We start from the raw sequence: 23721 nt of genomic DNA, 5'->3' as shown, positions 1-23721 counted from the left end.
GCTGGCCCTTGCAGCTCAGCTGGGTTTTGGGTTTGCCTTCCTACACCTCTCCAACTCCTCTGCTTTCCATAACATGTCTATAACTTGCTCTTTTGTATCTGCAGCCAGTGTGCTCAGCGAGCATCCTCTCCTTTAATTCCGTTGGTTTTTGATTTTTTTTTTTTTTTTTTTCCTGTGGAAGTAGAGAACAGCTTTAGCTTTGCCAGAGCATGTGCTGCTTTCTTGGTCGCAGAGGTGCTGAAAGTTACAGCCGCGTGTTTCTAGACCCGGCGAAGCTGCCCAGTGATGAAAAGTCCTCTTAGCTGTGCTGGCACACATCTTGACCGGGCGTTTTGAAGCTCTGCAACTTCTATCTCAGCTGGCTTTACTGCCGTGCCTGCTCTGGGCCTGGTGTTAGTGATTTGAGGTGCTGCCAGGACATCCCAATTTTTACATAAACACAGGCTTAGTGATTAAAACAGAAGTTTAAGTTACGATACGCCTTGAAAACTAGGTTTGAAATGTGGCAAGAGACATGCCTGATGTGGGACTGCCCTAGTAACAACTCTAGTATTGAACAGATATCAGGTTATGGGCTAGATAACATAAGAGTAGCCTTGCTGCTCACTTTTAGTTTCCTTTCCAAGTTTTACGTTCTTACAGTTGCCTTTTCCACTTTTCAGTATTGCTAGCTCTTGGGTGCTGGCTCAAGGACCACATGGACAAAAAGGAAAACTGACTGAAGTACCAGACTTAACAAAGCAAAATTAACTTTGCTGTCCTGGTGGAGGATAACTAGTAGGATAATATCTAATCTTATAGATTTAGTCAAATGCCCAGAAATCTACATCTGTATAAGCTTTTTGCAGAGTTGAGGCCTTCCTGTATCTGCAGGGCAGATAATGACAGTGATGGTGTATAAACTCCATGGTAGTGTGTGTGTGGAAACTCTTAAATCTCTTTTGGATATTAGGTGTTAGCTGAAGAACAGTGGAAAAATGCAAATCCTAAAATTTCAGTTGAGAAGTCTTTATCCTCCATTAAAATAGTTTTTTGTCAGAATTTAGTTTTGTTACTGGTTGCAACTGCATTGGCTGTAATGGAAATAAATCAGAGATGAAGAAATCTTCCCTTCTCTCTTGCTCTAAGCCTGATCTCTCCAGCACATTCTGTGTTTTGGAGCCTACTTTCAAACACTGTCTTCTTTCAAACTCTTCCAGGGTTTGTGGCAGATATTTACAGTCTGTGTATAATCATCTTCTTGTCTGATGATTATCCCTATCAGGTCCCCTGCAGACAGCCTGGCATGAGCTGTCACTGTCCACAGGGCTCCACAGATCCCTGCCAAAGCAACCAGCTGAGGTTATTATGCCCACTCTTCAAATCATGTTCGCATCGTTAACTCTCCCGCTTGCTGGGGAGCTGCTGCGTTGTTTGCTGGTGTTTTGTTGAGTTTCTCTTCTCTTGCTTTCCTTGCGATTTTTGGAAAGGTCTCCAGCCAGCCACAAAGAGCATCCTTGAAGCAGTGATTGACAGGCTGTGTTTTGGGCAGCTTTTCATCCCACACACAGCGCAGCGGCTGCCCCGGTGGCACTTTTTTAACAGCACATGAGTGACTGCAGTGGATCAGGGCCGTGTTTATCTGTTACTTCCACTCAGGCTCTCAGCGGCTGCCGATGCTATTGATCATGAAATTCTTTTTTAGGCAGGCTGGATTCATGTAAAAGTTTATTTGGTCCACCACCAGCCTTGTTCAGACCTCGCATATCCTAATCCTGACAGATTTATCACTAGTGGTCCCTAGGTTTCTAACATCTCTCACATTGCCAGTGCAAATTGTCTGAGGATTCCAGCTGGGCTGTGTTTTATTAGGATTCATGTGCATCCTTCTGCGCAGCCCAGTTCGTGCTCCGGGGCTGTGGTCTCGGAGGCGAGCAGCGCGTGTCCTGGGTGTTTTAAGAGCCCGGCTTCTGCTGGGGGTGCTGCCAGGCCTCCTGTCTGAGAGCCTGGCTTTTGGAGACTGCCGATGGGGTGGGGTGTTGCCTTGGCTTTTGCTGTGAGAGTTGTAAAGCAAGAAGTGGACATTTCTAGGGTGTTTGGAGTTAGGTCAGAAATGCTGCTACGTTTATGTGGCCAGGCTCTGCAAAACCAGCAGGCTCTCCCCCGCTCTGCGAGGCACGCCCTTCATGCTCTTCATATTGGAGGGTTTTTTCATTTAATCCCTTTATCTGATGGGGTTTTTTTTTTTCCCCTCTACAAGTTCTTGTGTTTTATTCCACATCATCTCAGATTTTGTTCTTCCTGTTGCATGCACATTGTACTTGTATTTCAAGTAGCTTTTCAGATTACTCCTAGGACAAAAGCGCATCATGTCCACAATTTTATAGTACTAAAGGCCTAAATCACACCTGCAGAGGCTTCTCTTAGGCCCTGCTGAGTCTCTAGGGCAAATCTATGACAAACTAAATTAAAAATCCACAGCTGGAGTAAGTCTGTTAGAGGGTTGAAGCTGATTCTTGGTAGGACATTGCAGTCCAAAAGGACAATCCCTTTTGTTTCTGGCTAACACAGAACAAAGTGCTTCAATAAATTTTTTTATCTTTCTGTCAAAACGTATCACACTGAGAAGAGGTTTTGCTTCTTAGGACACCTCTGCTCTAGGATGTTGACCCCTTTCTTTTTAGTGTCACACAAGAGTTTGAGACTATGTTGACATTGAGTGTGATGTTGACATTGGTGCTTTAGAAAATCATCTAATCAGAAATGCTGACTCTGTTAAATCACTTGGAGGTGTTTCATTAATTTTTTTTTCACCCCATTTGAATGAGTTTGCTGCTTTCCATGACTTGGAGCTAGGATGAGAAATACTTTGTTAGATTAGGGGCGAGGGGTTGTCCATTCACAAGGTCAACATGGTGTAACCATTGATTAGATGAACACATTCTTTCTTGTCCAAACTCTATGATCTAATAAGGCAAGAAGTAAAATGTTTCATGGCCTGTTAACCATGCTGGATAATACACAGCTGGGCGCAGAATTCGGAACAAAAAAATCTTTAACTAGTTTCTTTTGAGATATGTTAAGAGGAACTGTGTCAGTCCCTGTAAATTTAGTCCAACGGAGTATGTCATGTATTAAGTGATAAACCTTCTTCTGACAACGGTGAAAGTTTGCTGTTTTCTTGCTTCTATTTAATGTGTTCTAATTCTGAAAACAGCTGATCAAGCAAGATTGTGTGACTGCTTACCTCTGAAAGAAAATATTAGGATATGAACTTCACCGAATCCAAGTGTTCATGGGATTTTGTTTTGATATAGTCATGTAAAAATTAAGACCAAAAAAATCATCGTAATTCTACATTTATTAAGGTGAACATGTGGGCCTGATCATGCGTGGAGATGAACATCCCCAATATCTTTATTCAGCAGCACTGAATACACTGTCTGTATGCAGCAGTGGTAAAGTGCTGAAGATCCTGTTACATCAACGATTAGAGGAGAACTGTTTAGTCCAGATTATTTAAGTCTATATTGCATTCCTTTTCTGCCACTGAGCACACAGCGGGGACAGAGCTATAGCTGAGAATAAAACGTGGCCTCTGCAGTTTACAGGGAAGGATGCAGCATCTCACTGCTGATCCATGTTCCTTTTTGGATTGGAGATCATAAAACTGCACCCAGGTTAAAAACCATTCTTGTGTTCTGACACAGTTTTTAAAGCATGAGGTAAGCATTCCAAGTGAAATACTATTTATTTCTTCATCTATTACCTTTTAAGTGAGGAAAATGCACCCCACTGAAGAGACACTTCGGGTAAACGCTTGTGGTTGAGGGGAAAGTGCAGGGGCACTAAATCTTCACACTTTACAAAGAAAGAGCTTGTCTATTTATTTTGTGTCATGCGTGTTCCTCGTTTGTGGGTCTGATCCTCAGCTGGGATGAGTTGTCTCGCCTCCATGAATCTGGCTCCTTTGTACAACCTGGTGCTGATGTTCTGTGCTGTTCATTTAAAATCTGCTTGACAGGACCAGAGGATGTGTAGGCTAGATAAGCAAAGCTGTGTTAGTGACCTGGGAAGATATCCTGCCCTGAGGAAACAATAAAAATAAATGTTCATTACTCCTGTAGCTCATCTCGTGAAGAAGCCTGTGAAAGTCAGGAGTTACGGACCGATCCAATGCTTATGGTGACATTTATTGTAAGGTCACAGACATAAACCTGAGCAGGATAGGTGGCTTCAAGAACATTAAGTGACTCCGTTTTCTGTTCATTCATGTTTCAAAAAATAGGAAGACAGACTTCAGTGACAGCTCATGTTAGTACAGGTGCAGTTAATGGTTTTTTTTTCTGCTGTTGTGTAATGCGGGTAGCAGGTATTCCCCAGACAGACAGACAGAAGCACATGATGGATATGATACTATCTCTGCAGCCCAGTAGCTCATCTGCTAGACTCGGGGAAAGAACTACAAATCATTCCCATGCATCTTTACCTAAATTAATACTGAAAGTTGCTTCTGCTGGATTCGCTGTGTTTTCAGTGAGATTTCCCAGCAAACATCCAAAGGGATGATTTGTGCTCGTGTGTGTGTGCGACGAGCACAACTCAAACTCCCACTCAGTAGTTCCTTTCTCTGATGATTGTAAATGGGAAGGAACATCCCTCGATACAGCTATGCTAAGGGTTCCTTGTACTCAGTGAGGGAGGCTGGGAAATCACTGGAGAAAAGGATTGTACGGTACCTTTTAAAAGACCGAGAGGAAACTGTAGTTTGGGGAGTAATTTTGAACTTCCTTCAGTGGAAAGTCACCTTTCTTGAAGGTTTGGAGGGGAGGAGCTGGAGAGGGACGCTGGGGCTGGATTTTTGTGTAATTATGTGGACTCATTGCTGAAAAGTGAATATATTCAGTACCTTTTTTTCTCTGACATTGGAGCTCTGTGGATTAGTTGTGCCTGTGCTTGTAAAGCACAGGTTATTATTTCTCTACTTCAATAAGTGGTTTTGTTAAGTGCTGCCTCACTGATGCCGAGTTTATAATCAAAATGAGAATCTCTGGGACTGGGTCCACTGGGGAAGGAGCAGCAGGGGAGGAAGAAGCAGATGTTATGCTGGGGAGAGGCTGAGATAAGATGGGACATCCCGTACTATGGCATCCTGGAAATACCTGTGGGAAAGGCATTGTGCAACCCTCAATATTTTTCACCTGTTATTAGTCCTCTCCTGATAGTTTTCCTGAGAAAGAATGACTGGGCCAATTTATGTGGTGTGCATCAGGACTTAGAACAGAAGCAAGCTTAAACCAGGATTTGCAGCAAGAGGACAGGAGTTCTCCTAAGCCATTATGTCACTTACTTTTCAAAAGCTGCTTTGGGTTTGAATCTTGCATTTACAGTTTGCCCTCTTCTGTGAACTCCAGGAGCTGAGCTCTTCCATGGGGGGAACCTCTTGACACATTCCCATCACCTGGTGTGCTGAAATGTCCTCTGGTTCAATGCTTCACTGTTTCATTTCTCTCATATTTTGAAACGTTCTCTTCTAGAGGGGAAAAAAAAAAAAAAAAAAAAGACGACAACTCTGTCTTTGGACTGGTCCTGAATAGTAATTCTTCAGTCAAATATAACATCACAAATGAGGCTGGACAGCTGTTTCCCAAATACAGTTTATGTATATATTCTATACACGTAATAAGGCTTAGTTTTCGCTATTTGAAAAGTTCTGCAGTCTCCCTGCCCCCTCCTGCAGTCAATGGCAAATGTTGTTCTCAAAACTCCACTTGTCACATTTTGTTCTCGAGAACAGGGAGGATATTGAGATACACTGGCTTCTTTCCTTGAGTGCATTTCAATATGTATTTTGTATAATGAGAGCCCAAATCCTTCTCACATTACTTATGCTTTAATCACGCTGTGCTCTCCCAAGATTGCGTTAATCGCATTTGCATCAGCAGGAGTAACTCTGGATGATGAGCAATATTTCATCTGCAGAGAGGAGACAGATCTCGGGCGCATGATGAGGAAGGCTGTCCTGGATTTGTTACAGCGCAGCTCTCCAGTGAAGAATGGTGTGGCATCCTGATTTGAGAAATAGATATTCAAGAATTAGAATGAACAAAAGCTGTTTTTTACAGTTTTCTTGAGGACCTGTCAAGTGTGATAGTTCCCTTTTAATTTTCTAGTAAATGGCTTTTTGGCATGTGTTTACTCCCAAGGAGCGCGGTGCTGCCTGGCACAGCAGACATCATTTTGTACGTTCGCCATGACATTACCGTGTACGAGGACTGAAAAGTTATATAGATATTACACCAATATATAAACCATGTGTGTTAGAAAGACAAGTTCAGTTTTGAAATATTTGACTTAGCTATGCTTTTCACTTTCAATCTGTGCCAAACATGTGCTTGAATGACTGATGGAGTCATATGGTTCCCTGAATAAAGCACTTTATTGTGCGCAGACTTAGAGCCTTCCAACAGTTGTATTACAGAAGCTTGAAGATTAAGATGATCCAACTGCTTAGGGGGTATGTTCCACAATGAACATTTTATTTTTCTTTTTTTTTTTTTTCCCCCTCTCTATTTTTCGCCTTAAAATGTGTCGTTAGTTTGTTCAGCTGGTCGCGCAGTGACACTGACCGCAGAGCCTTTAGTGGAGAAGAACAGCAAGTTACCTTCAAATTTCAGCTTCCACTCCTATGTCCATATTAAAATGTTGAACATGTGACTTTTTCCGTGGAGTTTATAGGATTTTGTGGGGGAGGGAAGGGCTGTTTCCTGTCGCAGATTATTTCATCAGCAGAATTAGATTTAGGAAAGGAATAACTCATGCAAGAGCAAGTGATGACAGGAGGTAGTTCTTAGAATTATAAAACTGAAATATTAAAAAGCATGTTTTTAATGCTGTTTAGTTAAAGGGGATCGGTGCACCTCCGACTCATGTTTCTCATCTGAGCACTCGGTGCTCGTGAAGCTGCTTAGTGTGAAAGATCAAGTGGACATGCTGCAAAGTCACACAGAGATCAGTTCAGAGTTGACAGACCTGTCAAGCTGGAGAGGCGATCTTTCTCCATTAGAAACTCAAAGAACAGAAAATTAAATTCAGGACTGCGTGGAGTCGTCTTGCTGCTGCCTGTCCTCAGGCTCATCAAAGACCTTTGCTGACTTATGATGTTTTCAGAAATTTACACATGAGTAGTAATTTTGCAATGTGAAGGAAGAGACAAGATTGAAGCCCAAGAAGATCTGCGGAATTAGTTGTTTTCCAAAAGTTACTTGTGCTTAAATGCCTGAGGTCTTAGGTTTGGGAATGGGGGGAGGAGTGAGAAAACAAGTAAAACTTTGTGTTTAGTTAGGTGGCTTGCCTTTTTTTTTTTTTTTTTTTTTTTTTTTTAAATAATTATTTTCCAGGCATGCCATGAAAAGACTAATTTTACTAGATTTTGTACAGAGAATCAATGTATTATATGTGCAAAGGTTAGTTGGAAAAATAATTTAAGATTTTGAACTAATAAGAACTTTACTGCAAGAGATAAGATTTTTATTTTATGCACAGTCAAATCTTGCCCAGACTTTTGTGCTTGCATACAGATGAGGGCAGAGTCTGGCATGTTATGTGCTGGGGTTTTTTTTAAAGCTGTGTAAGTGCTGTTAGTGGGATAATGAGAAGTACCTTATCAGTGGTGGTGGAGTTTCTGATTTTTGCCCTTTCTTTTGAGAGGGTGTCTGTGTTTTTATCTGGTGGCTAGCGCAAAATTTAAGATGGATGGACGGTTGGCTTTAAGGCAAACTATTGCTTATTTAACCCTCTGCAAGTTAATGGGTTTTCTTTCTTTAACCATTATGCACTGGAAATTTTGTACTGGTTTATTTTGCAGCATTTTCTTATTTTTTATCAGATATTATTATAATTTGCATTTTTGTTATATTAATAAGTGACAATTTCTTATTTTTCCTGCCTCAAACAGAATGGGTACCATTCTAGGAGGTGGTTTCAGCAAGATCTGTGCCTGGATAATGTTTAACTTGGGTAATGTTTTGGATTTTGCTGGAAGCTGAAATAGAGGACTGGGAGCACACGTCCCTGCTCCTTGGCCAGATAGTTGAATAGCTGATACTTTTTTTTTTTTTTTTTTTTTTGGCATGATATAGTCTGAGTCCTAATGTTAACAATTTCCATTTAAAGGAAGTTGATTTTTATTTTTTTCCCTTGATGCACAAGAGCTGGATGTGATCCTCTTTGCTCAGAAGTTCTGCATTGCAATCCTATCTAACTTTATGTATAGCCACTTTATAGTCTTGCCATCTATAAATATATCAGCACTGGCAAGATAAATACCAAGAGGTATATAAAGCTAAAAGACAATCATGGGTCCTGTCATCTTTGGTTTTCTAGATTATGCAAACTAATTCTTTTAGTTCCTTTCTTGTAATTCAGTCTTTCCACTTCCCTGCTCACCCTGGCAGCCTTTCCGATCCACCAGCTCCAGGCTGAATTAATCTTTTGTGAATGCAGGTGAGGAGAAATGCCCACACTATTCCAGATGTGCTTCTATCGCTGACTCTCAGGAGTAACTTCAATATCTGATATTCACTGGAAACACCTCTTTTGATGCATTCTTCCAGGACTGCCTTTGCTTCAGCCGACATCAGTGTTACACTGAACAGCGTGTATGGGTCTTTCCGGTGTCATTTGCGTTTGAAGATTACTGCTTAGAGCAGAAAACTTACTAGTCCCTAAGGGTATGACCCTCCGTTCTGTACTACTTGGTTTCAATCCTTTGCTCCAGCCTGCAGGTTACTGGATTCTTTTGTCATACTCTAGTCCTTCTCTGTGCAGATGTCATCTCCTAACTTGGAGCACTGCGTTTCAGGAGGACACTTGTGCACATTGAGTAAAAGTGGCTGATAGAAATATTAAAACTGATCCTAACACATCTTCTTACTGAACCTTGGTAGAAACCTCCCTTTACCTGGTTGGTTAGCGATGTGCTTGGTGGATAGTCTCTACTCCTTATGTAGTTTCACTCCCTTCTTGATTTCCTAAGTTCACCCCCATCTTGAAGGGCTAATTCTCAGTCCTCCTCTCTCAGTTTGCAAACCTGGTAATTTTATTTTTAAAAAATTGATTTTGAGTCTGGAGGTGATAAAAGAGTTGTCCCAAATAAGACGCGAGAGAAAAGCAACCAGTAGGAGAGACAAAGCCCTTTCCCATGTGCTGGGGCTCCGCGCAGGCAGTGGTGGCCCTGTTGGGACTCCTGCCCAGCTCGCTGGGGCTGGTGGCACAGAGCAGAGGTAGCCTGGGCTATAGGGGAAGCCGTCTGGCAGCAGGGCCTGCGGGGATGCCTCAGTTCCCTGCCCCAAAACTCACTGCCAGTGGTCCAGTGAGTCCTGGATGCAGCCGTGTACACAGCCCATCCTCCGTAGCAAGAAACGGCCCCTCCAAATCATGGAACCCACTGACTGCACTAAGCTGAGGAAGCTGGAGAAAACAAGGAGGGAAATGGGTAAAGTATGCCCTTTCTGTCTTCCACGGTGTTGCCAAAGCCCTGCGATACAGAGCAGTGCCGTTAGCTGTTTTCAGTTTGCAGAAAGATTACTCTGTTCTATTATTCTTTTCTATCCTAAGATTATTCCGGTGCATTGGTGTTTTGTGGCAGAGGAAAAAGTAGATAGGCTGTGATTTACAATGCTGAGCCCAGCTGTAATATGAAAGGTAACACAAGGATAATATGATTTAATTTAATTTAGGCTTTTTTTTTTTTTTTTTTTTTAAATCTCCCCGTGTCCATTACTTTCATAACTGGGCAGTAACTGCAGTGGGAGACAGAAAGAGTGTCTGGGTGCAGCGTGATGGGGAGGGGGCTGGAGTTGGGCTGGAGATGGGCATCCCACAGCATCACTGGGGATGTCAGCCCTGGGCTGGGCTTTAGTGGGATTGCTGGGGCTGTCAGCCCTGGGCTGGGCTTTAGGAGGATGCTGGGGCTATTAGAGCTCTTGGGTGCCTGGGGACCCTGATGGAATCATGTTAACATGTGTGGGACAAGACGTGGGGATGGGACTCCCAGGACATGAATATCCACCACAGGAAGGAAACACGGTGTCATATGTTTGGTTTATTATAAATCTGCGTGTTAATAGACGGATGGGATTTATAAACTGCCCCAGGTCTGACTCCTCTCTCCTGTGCCGTGCCAGGGGAGCAGGGAGCAAAACCATCACTAGAAGGATGGCAGGGGTGTGCCGCTGGAGAAATATTTTCTTTTTCTCGTTCCACTTCAGCCCGTTTTATCCAGACCCACTCGCTATTGAGAGCATTCACCTTTTTGTTTATCATAAGGACAAATAAATTGCACTGCCCTACTAAAAGCTTATTAATTTTAAGTAAATGCAAATTTGAAGTGTGTCTGCACTTCTTCAGGAGGCAGCGGCCGTTAAACAAAGATGTCACATTGCATGCTTGGAGTTTATTTTGCACAGAGCTTGGAGGAACTGAAATACAAAGCAAAAAGATGAAAACTATTCTTAACTTCTTTGCCAACAAGTCCTCATATGATACCGTGCAAAGAAGAAAAGTTGTAGAAGTACGTGGCAGATGAAAAATATTTAAGCCACACAAAAGTCACTGACAGATAACATCTACTCATCTCACTATTTCTACAAAGTATCTTTTATATTACTGAAAAAAAAAAAAAAAGAATAAAAGGCACTACATCAGCTTGTGGGCTGCTTGTGGATCAAAAGCATTACCTTCAGTGCAGGCTGAAAATAGAAAACAGACACAACTGTGAAGTTTTTCATGTGAAAAAGTGGGAGACAAGCTTGCGTCAGGAAGAACTGGACAGAATTTCACTGAAATGGAAAATAAGTAGGTGAGTAAGTAGGTGCATGTGACACAAAAGATAGGAAACCTGGGTCTAATAAAAGTTTCTGGTAGTACAGATGGCCTGATTTTCTTCCCCTCTCATGACACGTTACCGAAATTTAAATTCTCTGATTTCAATTATTACACTATTTATATTGCTGTAATACCGAGAGTCCCCATAGAGAAGAGGCCTCGTTATTAATGTAATGCAAACAACTCTAATGGTTCCAGCTTCAAAGAAATCATAATGAAAATGGGTAAAGGAGATGAAGAGTGGCAGAGAGGAAATACCAGCACGTCTGCGCACATGAAGAACTGCAGCCCTGGGAGCTCACGGGATGTGATCAAGGTGATGGAAACCCTTCGTTAGTGCAGATGTCCAGTCCGGTCTCATTGCACTCCTCTCCTGGTGCCCCTCGGATGCTCTCTGGGAGGGCCGGGCTTACCCTCACAGATGGGTGGCCCGAAACCAGCCCGAGAAAACTGGGAGTGTCTTTTGTTCAGCCTTTGTGCAAGAGACTGAGTGAAGTAACCCCACTGGGATAAATTCTGTGGTGTTCCCAGCTTTGCCTGAGGTGAGGGCCATGCATGCCAAAGGCTCTCCGAGGTTGCCAGCAGCCATCCCACCCTTGTACCTACCCAGGACCCCACGCCACCGCTCAGGCTCGGGCTGCTCTGGGGCTGCCCATCTCTTTGTCCCATTTTTTCAGAATTTCCTTCATGCTTCAGTTTCTCTGTCTACATTTTTTGGACCTGACTCTCTTCTAATGTTTTTTATGTTCGGTTTATTTTCTCCTCAACTAGGAGAATCTCTTCTGTCCATGTCCTGTTGTTCAGTCAGGCTCAGTGGCCCTTCAGATGCTGTCACCTTTCCCATCTCAGAGGGATGTGTGTGGGTCGCTCTTCGTTGGCTGTGATCCCTTACTTTCTGCAGCATGTTCTTTGAAACTTTGCAGTCAGGTTTCAGAATCCTATTGAAAGGATTTACCTTTTTATTTTCCCCTTACTTTTATATTTAAAGACCAATCTAGAGTTTACCTATCAGTCATACAGGTTTCTTTATTTTGTAGTCTTTCAGAAATATACATAGTATGTAAATATAATGACCTTAAATCAGGAAAACATGGTTATTTGATTTACAAAAGAAACTGTAATGTGCACTGAGGACAGTCGGGAGTTAAGCAAGTGCATAATATTAAGCATGTGCCCAAGTGCTCTTTAGATTGAGGCCCCGTGACTGGGCTGCAGTGCTTTCTACGCCTCTTGCAGGAAGCTGTGATTTTTGTCACACCCAATAATTTAAATAAAAACATTCAGATAAGCAGCAAAATATTTGGCTGAAGGAAAGCAACTAGACAGAAAATGGTCTTGTGTTTTATAAATGCTATGTCTTCAGAAGAGTTTGCAAACCCTGAAGCTTCTCTGTTTTGTTTCTCCCCAATAAATTGTCTTTTCCAATAAAGATATAACTGCTGCCTATAAACCTGTCTTGATGTCTGTCTCCAGACTATCAACACTTCTGCACAATATGCATTTTCAGTGTGCAGATAAATAAGCATGTGTATAAGATTAAATCTGCTCATTGTAACCATACTTTGTTATGCACCACAAGCATCACTCTTGTGATGAAATAGAAGTGGCAAAATTGAACCACACTTCATGTAGATATTTTTTTCTTTTTCCCATGATGTTTTTATAGCAGTTGCACTTTCTGGACCATGCCATGTAATGAGGGAGTAACACATCTGTGTACAAATGCTGATCCCTCCCCCTCCCCTTTTTCTTCTGTTTTGGGTAATCTTGTGATGTTAATGCTTTGCAGAATTAACGAGAAAGGCAAGTTTCAAATTCATGAATACCAGAAAGACTGTGATGCTTCCTGATATCTAGCTGCAGCTCCATGGTGTAAGACTGCGTGGAAGCGATGTAGACAATGCATCCGTGGGAGCAAAACTATGCTCATAGGGTTTCTTAAAATTTAGATCTCATGAAACTTTCAGAACGCAAATCCTACAAAATAAAAGGGCCTGAGTCACTTAATTCATAGAGTTGAGACTGTTCTAGTGAGCCAAGAAAAAAAAAAAAAAATTGGGGCTAGAGCCAAACTTTTCTCATTTCTCTGAGATACGCTTCATAAATTTCTGTTCTGTGCAGGGAGCTTCATGCCTGATAATCAGAACAAAGAACTGTGAGGGTCTGTCCAGACCCTCCAAGGCAGATGAGATGGTATCTCACCTGCCTCTGCAGGGGTGAACCCAGTCGTGTGCAAGGTTTGGAGCATCCCTTCTAGACTCAGCCCTGTCACATGAGTTTGGGCTGCGCTGAGGGTGCTGTGAGAACCTTTTCTCTACAGCAACACCTTTATAACAAGCAACTTTCCTCCTCCCCAATATACTTTATCTTAGTCTTTTTTGGTGTTTCAGGGAAAGTGTCATATTTTTAAAAGCGTGATGGAAAATACTGAACTTATCTTCCTCTCACGTCGGCCTAACCATAACGACTACATAGATGTTTTTAAGCTAATTCTAACAGTGACTAAACTGGGGTCATTCTGCTCAAAACATAACTCTTGATCCTCAGAGAATCCTGTGTGACCCAAGAGGGTGGGTCAGGTTGCTGGGATGGCAGTACCAAGCACTGGGCTCTGGGGGCAGGTCTGACCCTACAGCTCTCCTCTCTCTCCCACACAGCTCAGCCCTGAGCCATGGTTTAGCTGCTGAAACGCTGCCCCATCACCTTCCCTCTGCACCTCCTAGCACAAAGGCAATGGGGGGAAGGAGGAAGAAAGGTGACGTTGGCCTTTCTCCATTTAGTGGAGGATGGACACATCTCTAGAGCACCTGGGAAGACTCAGGTCTTATCCTCGTGGGGTACAAGTGCACCAGAGGGCTTGGTGTGATGGTAGGTCAAGAGTGTGGCAAACTCTGCCGGTGTTTTGACTGTCCCACAGCACCTGGAAGCCATCTCTACCTTCTCTTTAAGATTTATTCTCAGTACCATTTCCAGCTCTTGTACTATAATACCGTTTTTTAGGACTCTGCTTTCGCAGGCACAATACCATTAGTATGTTTAGTGAGAAGAAAAAATACTTGATAAATGTTGCATGCAAATAGCTTTTTGACATTGTAGTATGAATTGAAGTCATCTGACTGTGTAGGAGTAGAGCATTACTTCAATGACAATTTCTATTCTCTTCCAGATTTTTTTTATTTTTTTTTTCCCACTAATAAGAATGTGCCTCCTTGATGTTACGGGGTTCCCAGAACTTCATACCTCCTTGCATGTCCATATAGAAATGCTGAGGCTGCTTTGTTCAGTCTACTTCTAACTGTACACAGTTCAGAGTAGTTAAAATGGAGTACAGACTAGTTAAAATGGAGTACAACTGTACACTGGAGCTTGCAGGAACCCCAGACCGTGTGGTTACATCTGTGCTGTGACTCCAACTGGCAAAGCGTGAGGACTAGCTGACCCCCTCACAGAAATGGGAAGGACATGAGGGACAATCTGGAGTCACTGTCTGCCCTTAGGGAGCCTGTGTTATGCAACCGCAGGGTTTGTTCACCCCAGGGAGGGTAAGGCCCCAGTTACACCCCCTGGGGCACTGTCCCCCCTCCTACCACCACTTCTACTTTTAATCTGATCCAATGTGGCCGCATCTGGGAAGCGAGATGGGAGAACAGGGATTGGGGCTAATTTCTTACCTTAATTACAGGAAAATACTCCTGATAAAATCTTGCCTCTTTTAAATCCCTGCAGCTTTCTTACCCTCTTAATGATGACACTGAAAAGACAGTGATCTTCTGCATTCCCCCCGCTATCACCTTCAATGGAGAAAAAATCTAAAACTCTAGTTATGGCAATTACAATGTCATGTCATGATAGGATGAGGGGTCATGGTTTTAAACTGAAAGAGGGTAGACTTAGATCAGATCTAAGGCAGAAATTCTTCCCTGTGAGGGGGGTGAGGCCCTGGCACAGGCTGCCCAGAGAAGCTGTGGCTGCCCCCTCCCTGGAAGGGTTCAAGGCCAGGTTGGACGGGGCTTTGGGCACCCTGGGCTGGTGGAAGGTGGCCCTGCCTGTGCCAGGGGGGTGGGACTAGATGGGCTTTAAGGTCCCTTCCAACTCAAACTGTTCTATGATTCTATGATTAATGTAATACTTTAAATAATGGTGCCAAATCTCTTCAAATTTTTCATTTAAGTCTTGCATACCAACTCCTTATCTGTGCATCCTGGTATCTCTACTCCTGATGTGTAGTCTTTGTCTTCTACTGCTACAGAAGTGCACCATCTAATCAACCTTGACACTTCTCTCCCAGAACCCCCAGCTACCTTCAAAATTTGTGTACGTTTTGACACCGACAGTATGACCCCATAATGTTTTAATATTTAATCCTTTTCCTGAATTACTTCCTTTTCAAATATACTGCCAGGTCCCTTAAATAACAAGTTTCATGTGTTGTCAGATGCTGTTCCCGACTAACATGAAGTGCTTCTCCCTGTCCCTAGGTGAGAATGTGGACAGCAAGTTGGAGTCCTCGAGACAGCAGATGCCAAAGGACCAGTCAAAAGATTATGAGATAACAATTCCCTTCCTTTTGAATGGAGACCAGTGGAGACCAGTAAATGGCATTTATTCAAAGGTTAGTCTTCATTTTGCCAATTATTTTATTCCAAGGTATATAACAATTGGAAGGCTTTAGGGGAAAGTAAATGCACTTACTCCATCATATCTGTTATACTAGTATTTTTTATATTTCTGTAGACCGCTGACTAAAAGTGTTACTTACCTAATTTAAGAAAATGGATAACAACTTTGGCTGAAATGAATATGTTTTTACTGTAAAGTGGCATTCTTTTTTCTGATGGCAGAAAAGGAAGCTTAAAGTTAAATAATTTCCTTAACAAGGTTAACATACATTGCTTGAGGTTGGATCATACAACAGCACAACAGCCCCAAAAACCGAGGGAGGGGCAAATACAACAAACACGTTTGTTTGATGAAATACAGTCTGACAGCAAGAACTTGAAGGAAAAGTGTAAATAATGTTGCCTTGTTGTCTGCAGCCTGAGGCACTACCTGGAGCCTGTCATGGGAGATGGGCCCCAAATGCCATCCCACGTATTGCAGAGGGAATCGGGGGCGAGTCTCCCTTCACAGGCTGCTTTCCCTTTGCCTAACAAGGGCATAATCTGTCACTGGCTCTGACTAAGCAGGAATTGTTTCCCCCTCTTGACAGGTCCTGATAAGCCTTCCTCCTTTTTATCCCTCAGACGTTGGCAGATAATATGGGTAGCTGTTTTTAGGGGAAAAGGGCTGTTTTCTGTCTCCTCGGTCTCCAGCTTGAAGTATGAAGACGGGTGGTTGTTGTTTATTATCACTGAAGATGTCATGGGAATCTCCTACTCAACCTTTTTAACTCAGATCCAGTATTGTTCCAGGTTACTTTTTATATTGTATTTTTAATTGTCAGAATGAGGAGAAAAAAGTTAACTTTTTTTCTTTTTTTCTTTTTTACCTATTTAAAAAGAAAAAAACAAACAACCAACAAGTAAAACCCATCACACACAAACAATGCGAACAGCCCATTAGGAACAGCTTTCTTTACTACACTGGGAAAGTGTTTCAGGGAGAAATCCTGTTTGACTACTGCCACCGTTTGCGGGACACAGTGTTTTGAATCATGCTGCTGACTGACAGAACTAGGTGTGAAAGGAGATTTCAAAACAAGGGATCTGACTTTTGAAAAAATCTTGTCTGGATTAAAATTTTGTTTCCTTTTTCTTGTTCCCTTCCTAAATGGGAAAGAAAGGCCAGTCCTGGTTTTGAATATCTGCGGTGATGAAAGGGATATCGTTGTGGGTGTATAATGGCTTATCTTAGAGAGATAACACAGATGGCTTGGTCCTAGATGTATGTGCAACTCTATTTTTAGATCATTTAATTAGAAACAGGCATTCTCCATATAGAGTCCTTTTAGCTACTCACTGTAGCTTTCTGAAAGAGTTACAACAGAGTATCTTTATGTGAGTAATGATAATGTGATTTATATCATTAATTTGTTTCCCAGAATTGCTTTCAGTTTAAGATGAACATTAGAAAAGATTTGTGGTTTGGTAGAAAGATCGTCGTGCTGTATCAGCACTTTTTTTTCTTTGAATACTTCTTTTCCATGGAAACTGTTATAAATTAAATACACAAAAGTGCAGAACAGGCTGTGGGAAGAACAACAGCATTAAACTGGTAGAAGGGAAGAGTAATGAATAGCTTGTCACATAAATATTGATCAAAAGCACGAAAGTTAAATACTGTTGTATTTGACTGTTAAATAGGACCTATTGTTCTTCAACACATTTCAAAGTGTTCCTCCCTTTTATTTTCATTTTATACGAAGTAAAAAAAAAGTATGAAGTACTGTGTACTTGTAACCAGGGGAATGGCGTTGCAACAGAATATATAGTAAAATAAATAGTGTGGTGGTTATAAAAATGCCAAAGTATTAAAGTTATTTGTGTATAGATAATTGCCTCACAATGATAGTCCCATTCTCCAATCCTTTGATCGTAAATACTCCTTGCTTAACAATTAGTCCCCGAGAAACCACACTAGTCATTTAGTGCAGCATACTCTTTCTTTCCCATCTTGAAGATAAAACTGTCCTTTTATTTACCCCAGGAGTCACTACAATATCTGTTGGAGTATCTCATTCAGAATCTGTCAGGAATTATTATTAAGCTAATGACTTTCTCGTTGAGGGCTGTCTGTGCCTCTGTGCATCTGTACACTGTGCAGAGCAGAAGGAGAAAAGCTGAAATCAGTCACACTGTTTAATCACACAGACCTGCTCACCAGCAGGAATAAAATTACATTTACTGAAAAGAAAAAAAGAAAGAAGTTACGTAGCTATAACCTGGTTTTCCTTTAATACAGTTAGGGTGTACTTTTTCAAGGACATCTAATGATTCCTAAGAATGACAGTTCAGATAAATGGTGGGAAAGATCAAATTTTAAAACCAGGCATGTAATCAAATTATATTTAAAGAATTTTGGTTTCCCTAAGTATCAATTTAATGTTTTGTTTCTGGAGAGAACCTATCATTTACTGGGTGGATGGATTTTCTCCTTGCCCTTGCCACCCTAAGTCAAAGCCATGAGAGACCAAGACCAGGATCTCATTGTGGTAGTATCAGTTCAGAAATGCTGTTGCTTCTTTCTTGTTTAAAAAGATGCACACGCTCGTGCAAACACTTTATAGAGGGAAGCCCAGTTAAAAAATAAAATATGTATACTTAAGAGAAGTTACTATGGAAATGCATGTATGTTTTTGCAACTGTATGATGCCGTTCATCTAGTTAGTGGTTTTTAACATCTCTCCTGGCATCGCTTGCTGAATTCAGAAAATTTAGATCCTTTTCAGTTGGAATATTTTAGTGGTGCCCGGTTACATTCTTTTATTAACTGGGTATAATATTCTGTTGCTAATCCTGAACGTGCCGCTAAAATTAGCGGCTACTATTTTGAGTACCCAGTTGTTGCTAGTCAGGACTACTGATGAGTAACTGTATTTGTGGGCATGTGACAGCAAAATCAGGGCCCTGAAATGTTGTGCAACGTTGCTCTGTGCTTTCAAACAATAGCGGCCCATATTCACTGCAGATGTGATTTCCGTCTTCGCTGAAATTCTGTGCGCATTATAGAATGTGTTGAGAGGTCATTATACGTTATAGCTCCAGTTCTCCTTCCACTTCTCCTTTTCATTTCTTCATCACTTTGCATTCGGTGTAGAGATTCTTTTTTTTTTTTTTTTTTTTTTTCCCAGTGCTTGGTTTAAACCCAGGAGGCTTAGGTTCTATTTTTCTTAAATTTTTCTAAGGTTTGAACAAAATTGTTTCATTTTTCTATTATTCAAGTGCAGGAAAATGACTCTTTTCCCTTCATGTTTCCAGCTGAATATTTTTCTTCAAACTTGGCTTGAGACTTACAAATCAAGCCAAGTTTGATGAGAGTTGGGTAAGTGATGTTTTAGTACACAGAACACTTTAGGGAAGATTTTTAGAAGACCATCTGTTTGGCTTCAGCATTTATCCTCACACCCTGTTAGGGACACACACTGGTTAATGTGTGCCAGATCCCTGCATCACAGGAGCTGTAGGTCAGGTAATATTGGTTGTGTTAGACTGGAGCCTGAAGCATGTGCCTTCTCTTGGAGAGACAAGCGCTAGGCAGGAAGCTTTTCACATGGGCATTAAGGGTTTCTTGGCTCCAATTCTGTGCTTAAAAGGTTGTAACTGTGGTGGAACGCTGCCTGCCAGAGACCATCCAGGGCAGACGTGAAATAGTGTAAAGCTGGTGGGGGATCCCAGTGTGGCATCGCCCCGAGCTGACATTCGTTCTCCCAGAGTGACACATTCATTAATGAAGTTGGCTTTGTATCCAAGGTTTAGTCCAGATATTAAAATGCATTAAGTTTCTGGGAAATTGAAAGCATTTTGTGCATATATGATAGGCTCAATTATGCAAGTACACATAGAGTCCTCAGGTTGTGGCACCTGTCACTCAGGTGTGGGGTTTTTCTCCAGCCTTGGCTCTGCAGGATCTATAACGCCATTGCTGGCACCTGAAAGGTCTCAAATATCATCATGAGACCAGTCCAGTGCTTCGAAAGATTCAATCCTCTAAAGTTTCTAAAAGCATATGAGCAAGTTAGGTGCAGCTCTCCTTACTGGGTGATGCTTTGCATCTTTTAATGCCTATGCCCAAACTTTTGTAACTCTGATCTCTGTATCTGTCTGAATGTGATATCAAACTGCTCCAGACACGGGGGTGTGCTCCAGTCAGGCCATGATTACCATTCATAAAACCAAATTTGAGTGTAGCTGAGCCTGGGCATTTACTGAAAGACCTGTGGCTAGGCAGCATAGAGGTAAACATAGTTTCTGAAGAGCCACATGAGAAGCTGGGAAGCCCTGAAATCCTGCAACGCTTTAGGTTGCTTTGGGTTTCTAAGTTGCCTGTCCCGGTTGCTTTCAAACGCTGCAGAGAATTTGGTTTTTAACACTAAATTTGGGTGATGTATAGAGGACAATGAGGAAATTTTGGTGTGTAACTTCTTAAAAATAATTTGCTATGAGAAAGTAGATACAATACACCTGTCAATGGATTAGACTCTTAACCCACTTGAATCATAGTGAGTCTCACCTGAGTCAAAGTACTGCCACTGCCTTCAGTATATAAAAATATATATGTTGGAACAGCAACCTCTGCCCCAGCTTGCAGAGAGTCAGACCTCTCGTTCGGTGGCAGATGCTGGATGTCTTTCCTCACACCAGGAGATTCAGATCTGTTGCTGTTGGGATTAGAGGCAAGTGAAGGAAAAGAAAGATGCCTGTGGTGGGCAGAGAGGCCGGGAAGACCTGCAGAGGGTTCCCTGATTCAGAACAGCTATGACTCCAGCCTTGATGACTTCTAAATCCAAATAAATCAGAAATTCGTTATCCCTTGGGGGAAGGGTGGATGGATTCGGAGAACATTAAAACTGCTTCACCATCTTTAAGCTTTCAAGGCCAGATTCTGTGCTGGTGTGAATCAGCTTCCTTCCTTTGGCTGGGCTGGTATAAATCAGGTTTGCAAATTGAAATCTTAAAGAAGTGTTTTCAAAAAAGAAACAAGAAAGATGAGAGGACAGAGTTTCTTTTCTTGTTGCAGCACTCTTTTTTTTTTTTTTTTCTTTCTTGGTGTTATGTTATACTTTGAGTATAAACTCTAGCAATGAAATGCAAAGATAAAGATGAAGGCCAGCTATAAATATATACTTAGACCATATTTCTTCTGGTTTTTAAGTGTATGCTTGTCACAGCTCAAAAGATTCTGCATGTAAAGTGGCAGAAGATTACCATTTTTTACTGCTTAGCATGCATTGCATCTCATTGGGCTTGCAAAGAAGTAGCTTTTGCATTTCTGCCTGCCTCATTCGTGAAGTATTGTGTTATGGATTGCGTTCATAAACAAACATCAGAATCTTGATTATCTGTATGTCATTCTGGACACTGATTACTTGAATCTCAATGTGAAATCCTCCACTGTCTATAAAAGTATCATGTGCTCTGACAGTTGTTAGTTATTTTTACGCTTCTCCAGATTTGTCAGATGTATTGGATATTACACTGATTCTTTTCACCTCTTTGCATTTTTTCATGCCTTCACTGTAAGGCTCTAGGTATTTTTTTGCCATTGAAACAAAAAAAAAATCACTGGAAAGAACAAGAAATAACTTTAAATTTGTTTAAAAGTCACAGGCATAATGCTGGGGTTTCAGCCCCAAATTTAGGTTGACATCTGGGTGATTCCCACAGCCCTTCCCAAAGGGGGGTGAGTTTCCCTTTAGGCTTCCCCCCAGGGTGGGGCCTTGCAGGGAGAGTAAACGAGCCCCAGGGGTCCTGCATTAAGTGAACTAAGGTCAGGTGTCCCAGGTAGGGATAAAAGCTGGGACCATTGCAGGAGGGGCAGTGTCTGTCTGTGAGGGGGATGCCCTGTGCAGAGTTCCCTGTTGGGAAGGACCTCCCGCCTCCCTGGGACTGGGCTCCACTCAGGTCTGGCTTTTGTAAACGCGGGCTGTGCAGAGATTCAGTGTGTGGCTTCCTTGGTCTGATGTGTTTGGCTGGTTGACTCGGTTGTCTCCCGTCCCTTCTATGGCAGACTGCATGGCACCATTTATCCCACCCATTGCTGGTCGTGCGGTGTCGTTGTTGGGGTCAGTGGGATTGATGTCGATTATGTATAATCTGACTGACTTGTTTGTCCCCCCAGCGCTCACCCATGGACTGACCCTTGTGTATCAAATACAATCTGGTTATTGGTTCATCTTTATGCTGCCTGTGTTCTTTATGCTAGGCCTGATAACTGACAAAACAGAATTCAAGTACATATTCAAAGCTACCAAGTAGGGATGAGCCTTACCCATCCAATCCTGTTTTTATGCTCTTTCATTACTAACGGGCAGAGTAGGCACAGTCTATCATAGTCCACTCCATCATCTGGAGTTATGGCATGTACACCAGCTTCAGTATTATTATAAAGTTATTGGTGCACCCATTAGAAAGACCCCAATTTAACAAGATCTCTGCGCTGGTTCACGTTTCCCCTCTTTGCTGCACCTCTTGGTGTTCTCTCTCGTGTGACTCTAATAGAGGGTTTGATGCATGGAGTACAGCTGAGAGGCCTGCTATGTCAGCTAATTAATTTAGTGCTCAGTTTTCAAGAGCAAACCCATTCAAGTTTATTTCATAACTGGCATAGCCTTCGTGCAAGTGATAATTGTTTATATTCCCTTCAACAGAGCCTCCTGCTGTTCTTTTTCATTTGAAATAATTACCAAAGTTTAGACTTCCAGACAATTGTATTAAGGGGAATCATACAGTGCTGCTTAAACAAGTCTTTGAAGACTGAGAGGACAGCTTTCATAGCTCTTTTACATAGTTGTTTTACATATCTTAAGAGAGAGAGGCATAAACAAAATTTATAGTCCTCTCCATATTTTTATGACTCATGAGTATCAAATATAAGAGGCAGAGCTGTGCTTGCTGCTAAGGCTGTGTCATCAGCTGGGAATGTAGCTTGGCACAGACAGCCTCAACGGTGTGAGAAACTGCACTAATCCTCGATAAAATTCTCTGGGAGATCTGCTTCTTGAGCCTTTAATTAATAACCTGGTAGTCATTAATTTAATAGCCTAGTAAACAATCTGTTATTTCTTTTGCTTTTTATTATACCTATGCCCCTGCCTTGTAGGGCCACTGTGAGGGCTAATTAGTTCAATTATGCTCTATTATTTAATAACTCTTCTGCATTTCTTTAATTCAGAAATAGCGTAATTTTTGCATGGAAGCTATTAGGAAAAGGAGTGTGTCAGCTCCTCTGAGACTCGGTTTTATTTTTGTGACTATGCTAGTAGGGCTGGCTTGCTTCACTGCGTGAGCAAAAGCAGTTTAAAGCCACCCCTCTCACCTTATCTTGTGCAAGCCAAGATCCTTGGCGGGGGGGGGGAAGCATGTTCCCTTCTTCTCAACCAGCCCTATGCCTGTGTTTAACCAATCAATCAATCTGATAAGTTCATTTATGAAGGTTTTTAGAAATGTCAGTAGGTGTATCCTGGTTCTAGGGATGTGCTGGATCTTACATAGCAGCTACAGGCTTGAGAAATTCCTGGAGCTGGGACCACCAATAAAAACTTTGTGTTGGTGATTGAGTAGGGGAAATTCTTTTCTCTGTCTGTACTGAATCAGTGCCCTAGTTTCAACTAGATATACTAGTATTCATTTCCTGCCTGAAACGTTTGGGCATACTGGGAAGTGTTAAGCAGTTGGGATTCATCCCAGAAAACGGTCCACTTCATTTTTAGCTTAAGTGATACAGTGTGTTAAGTTTGTAAAGTTCTGTGCGATAGTTTATGCACAATATAAATAGCAGATATTATTGAAAGAGATTACTATTTCAATAAACAGCAAATTGAGAGTTTCTTGTTAACTATCCGCCAGACACCCTTCCCCTCCCCTTAGCGTCTTGGAGCCCTCAAGAGGGTGAAAGTCCCTTTCATGAGCTTGTATCACGCTGAGCCGTTGGGAGGAATTTTGTCATACTTGGCCAGTGAAGATGGCCAGTGATATAATAGTCTTGGGCAAGCTCTGTCTCCCCGTACCACCCGGCCTTCCTCTGCCAGCAATTGTATACGATGGGACTCTGCAGAAGTGCTTTGTTGCGTTTGCTGCCTGGGACCCACCAGCTATGAGGTAGTGTCTCAGATTTGAGCTTGAGGAATCCATTCATATGTTCCTCTGTAAGGTGATGGGGCTGAAGCAACGTTCTTTGACACGAGTTTTCAGACTGGTA

The 23721-nt window shown here is 42.0% G+C and overlaps 1 protein-coding gene across 1 annotated transcript in view; it reads left to right on the top strand.

The window, feature by feature from the left end:
* The window catches only part of ADAM12 (ADAM metallopeptidase domain 12), a 184071-nt gene that overhangs the window by 2135 nt on the left and 158215 nt on the right, over positions 1-23721 (top strand). The window contains exon 2 of the mRNA XM_074908490.1: positions 15345-15478. Coding sequence (XP_074764591.1) covers positions 15345-15478 — 134 coding nt within the window. The remainder of the gene's footprint in view (positions 1-15344; positions 15479-23721) is intronic.

This window comes from Athene noctua, chromosome 5 (genome assembly GCF_965140245.1).
Source record: "Athene noctua chromosome 5, bAthNoc1.hap1.1, whole genome shotgun sequence".
Taxonomy (NCBI): Eukaryota; Metazoa; Chordata; class Aves; order Strigiformes; family Strigidae; genus Athene; species Athene noctua.
The sequence above is the reverse complement of the archived record's forward strand: the minus strand, read 5'-3'. Positions and strand labels throughout refer to the sequence as shown.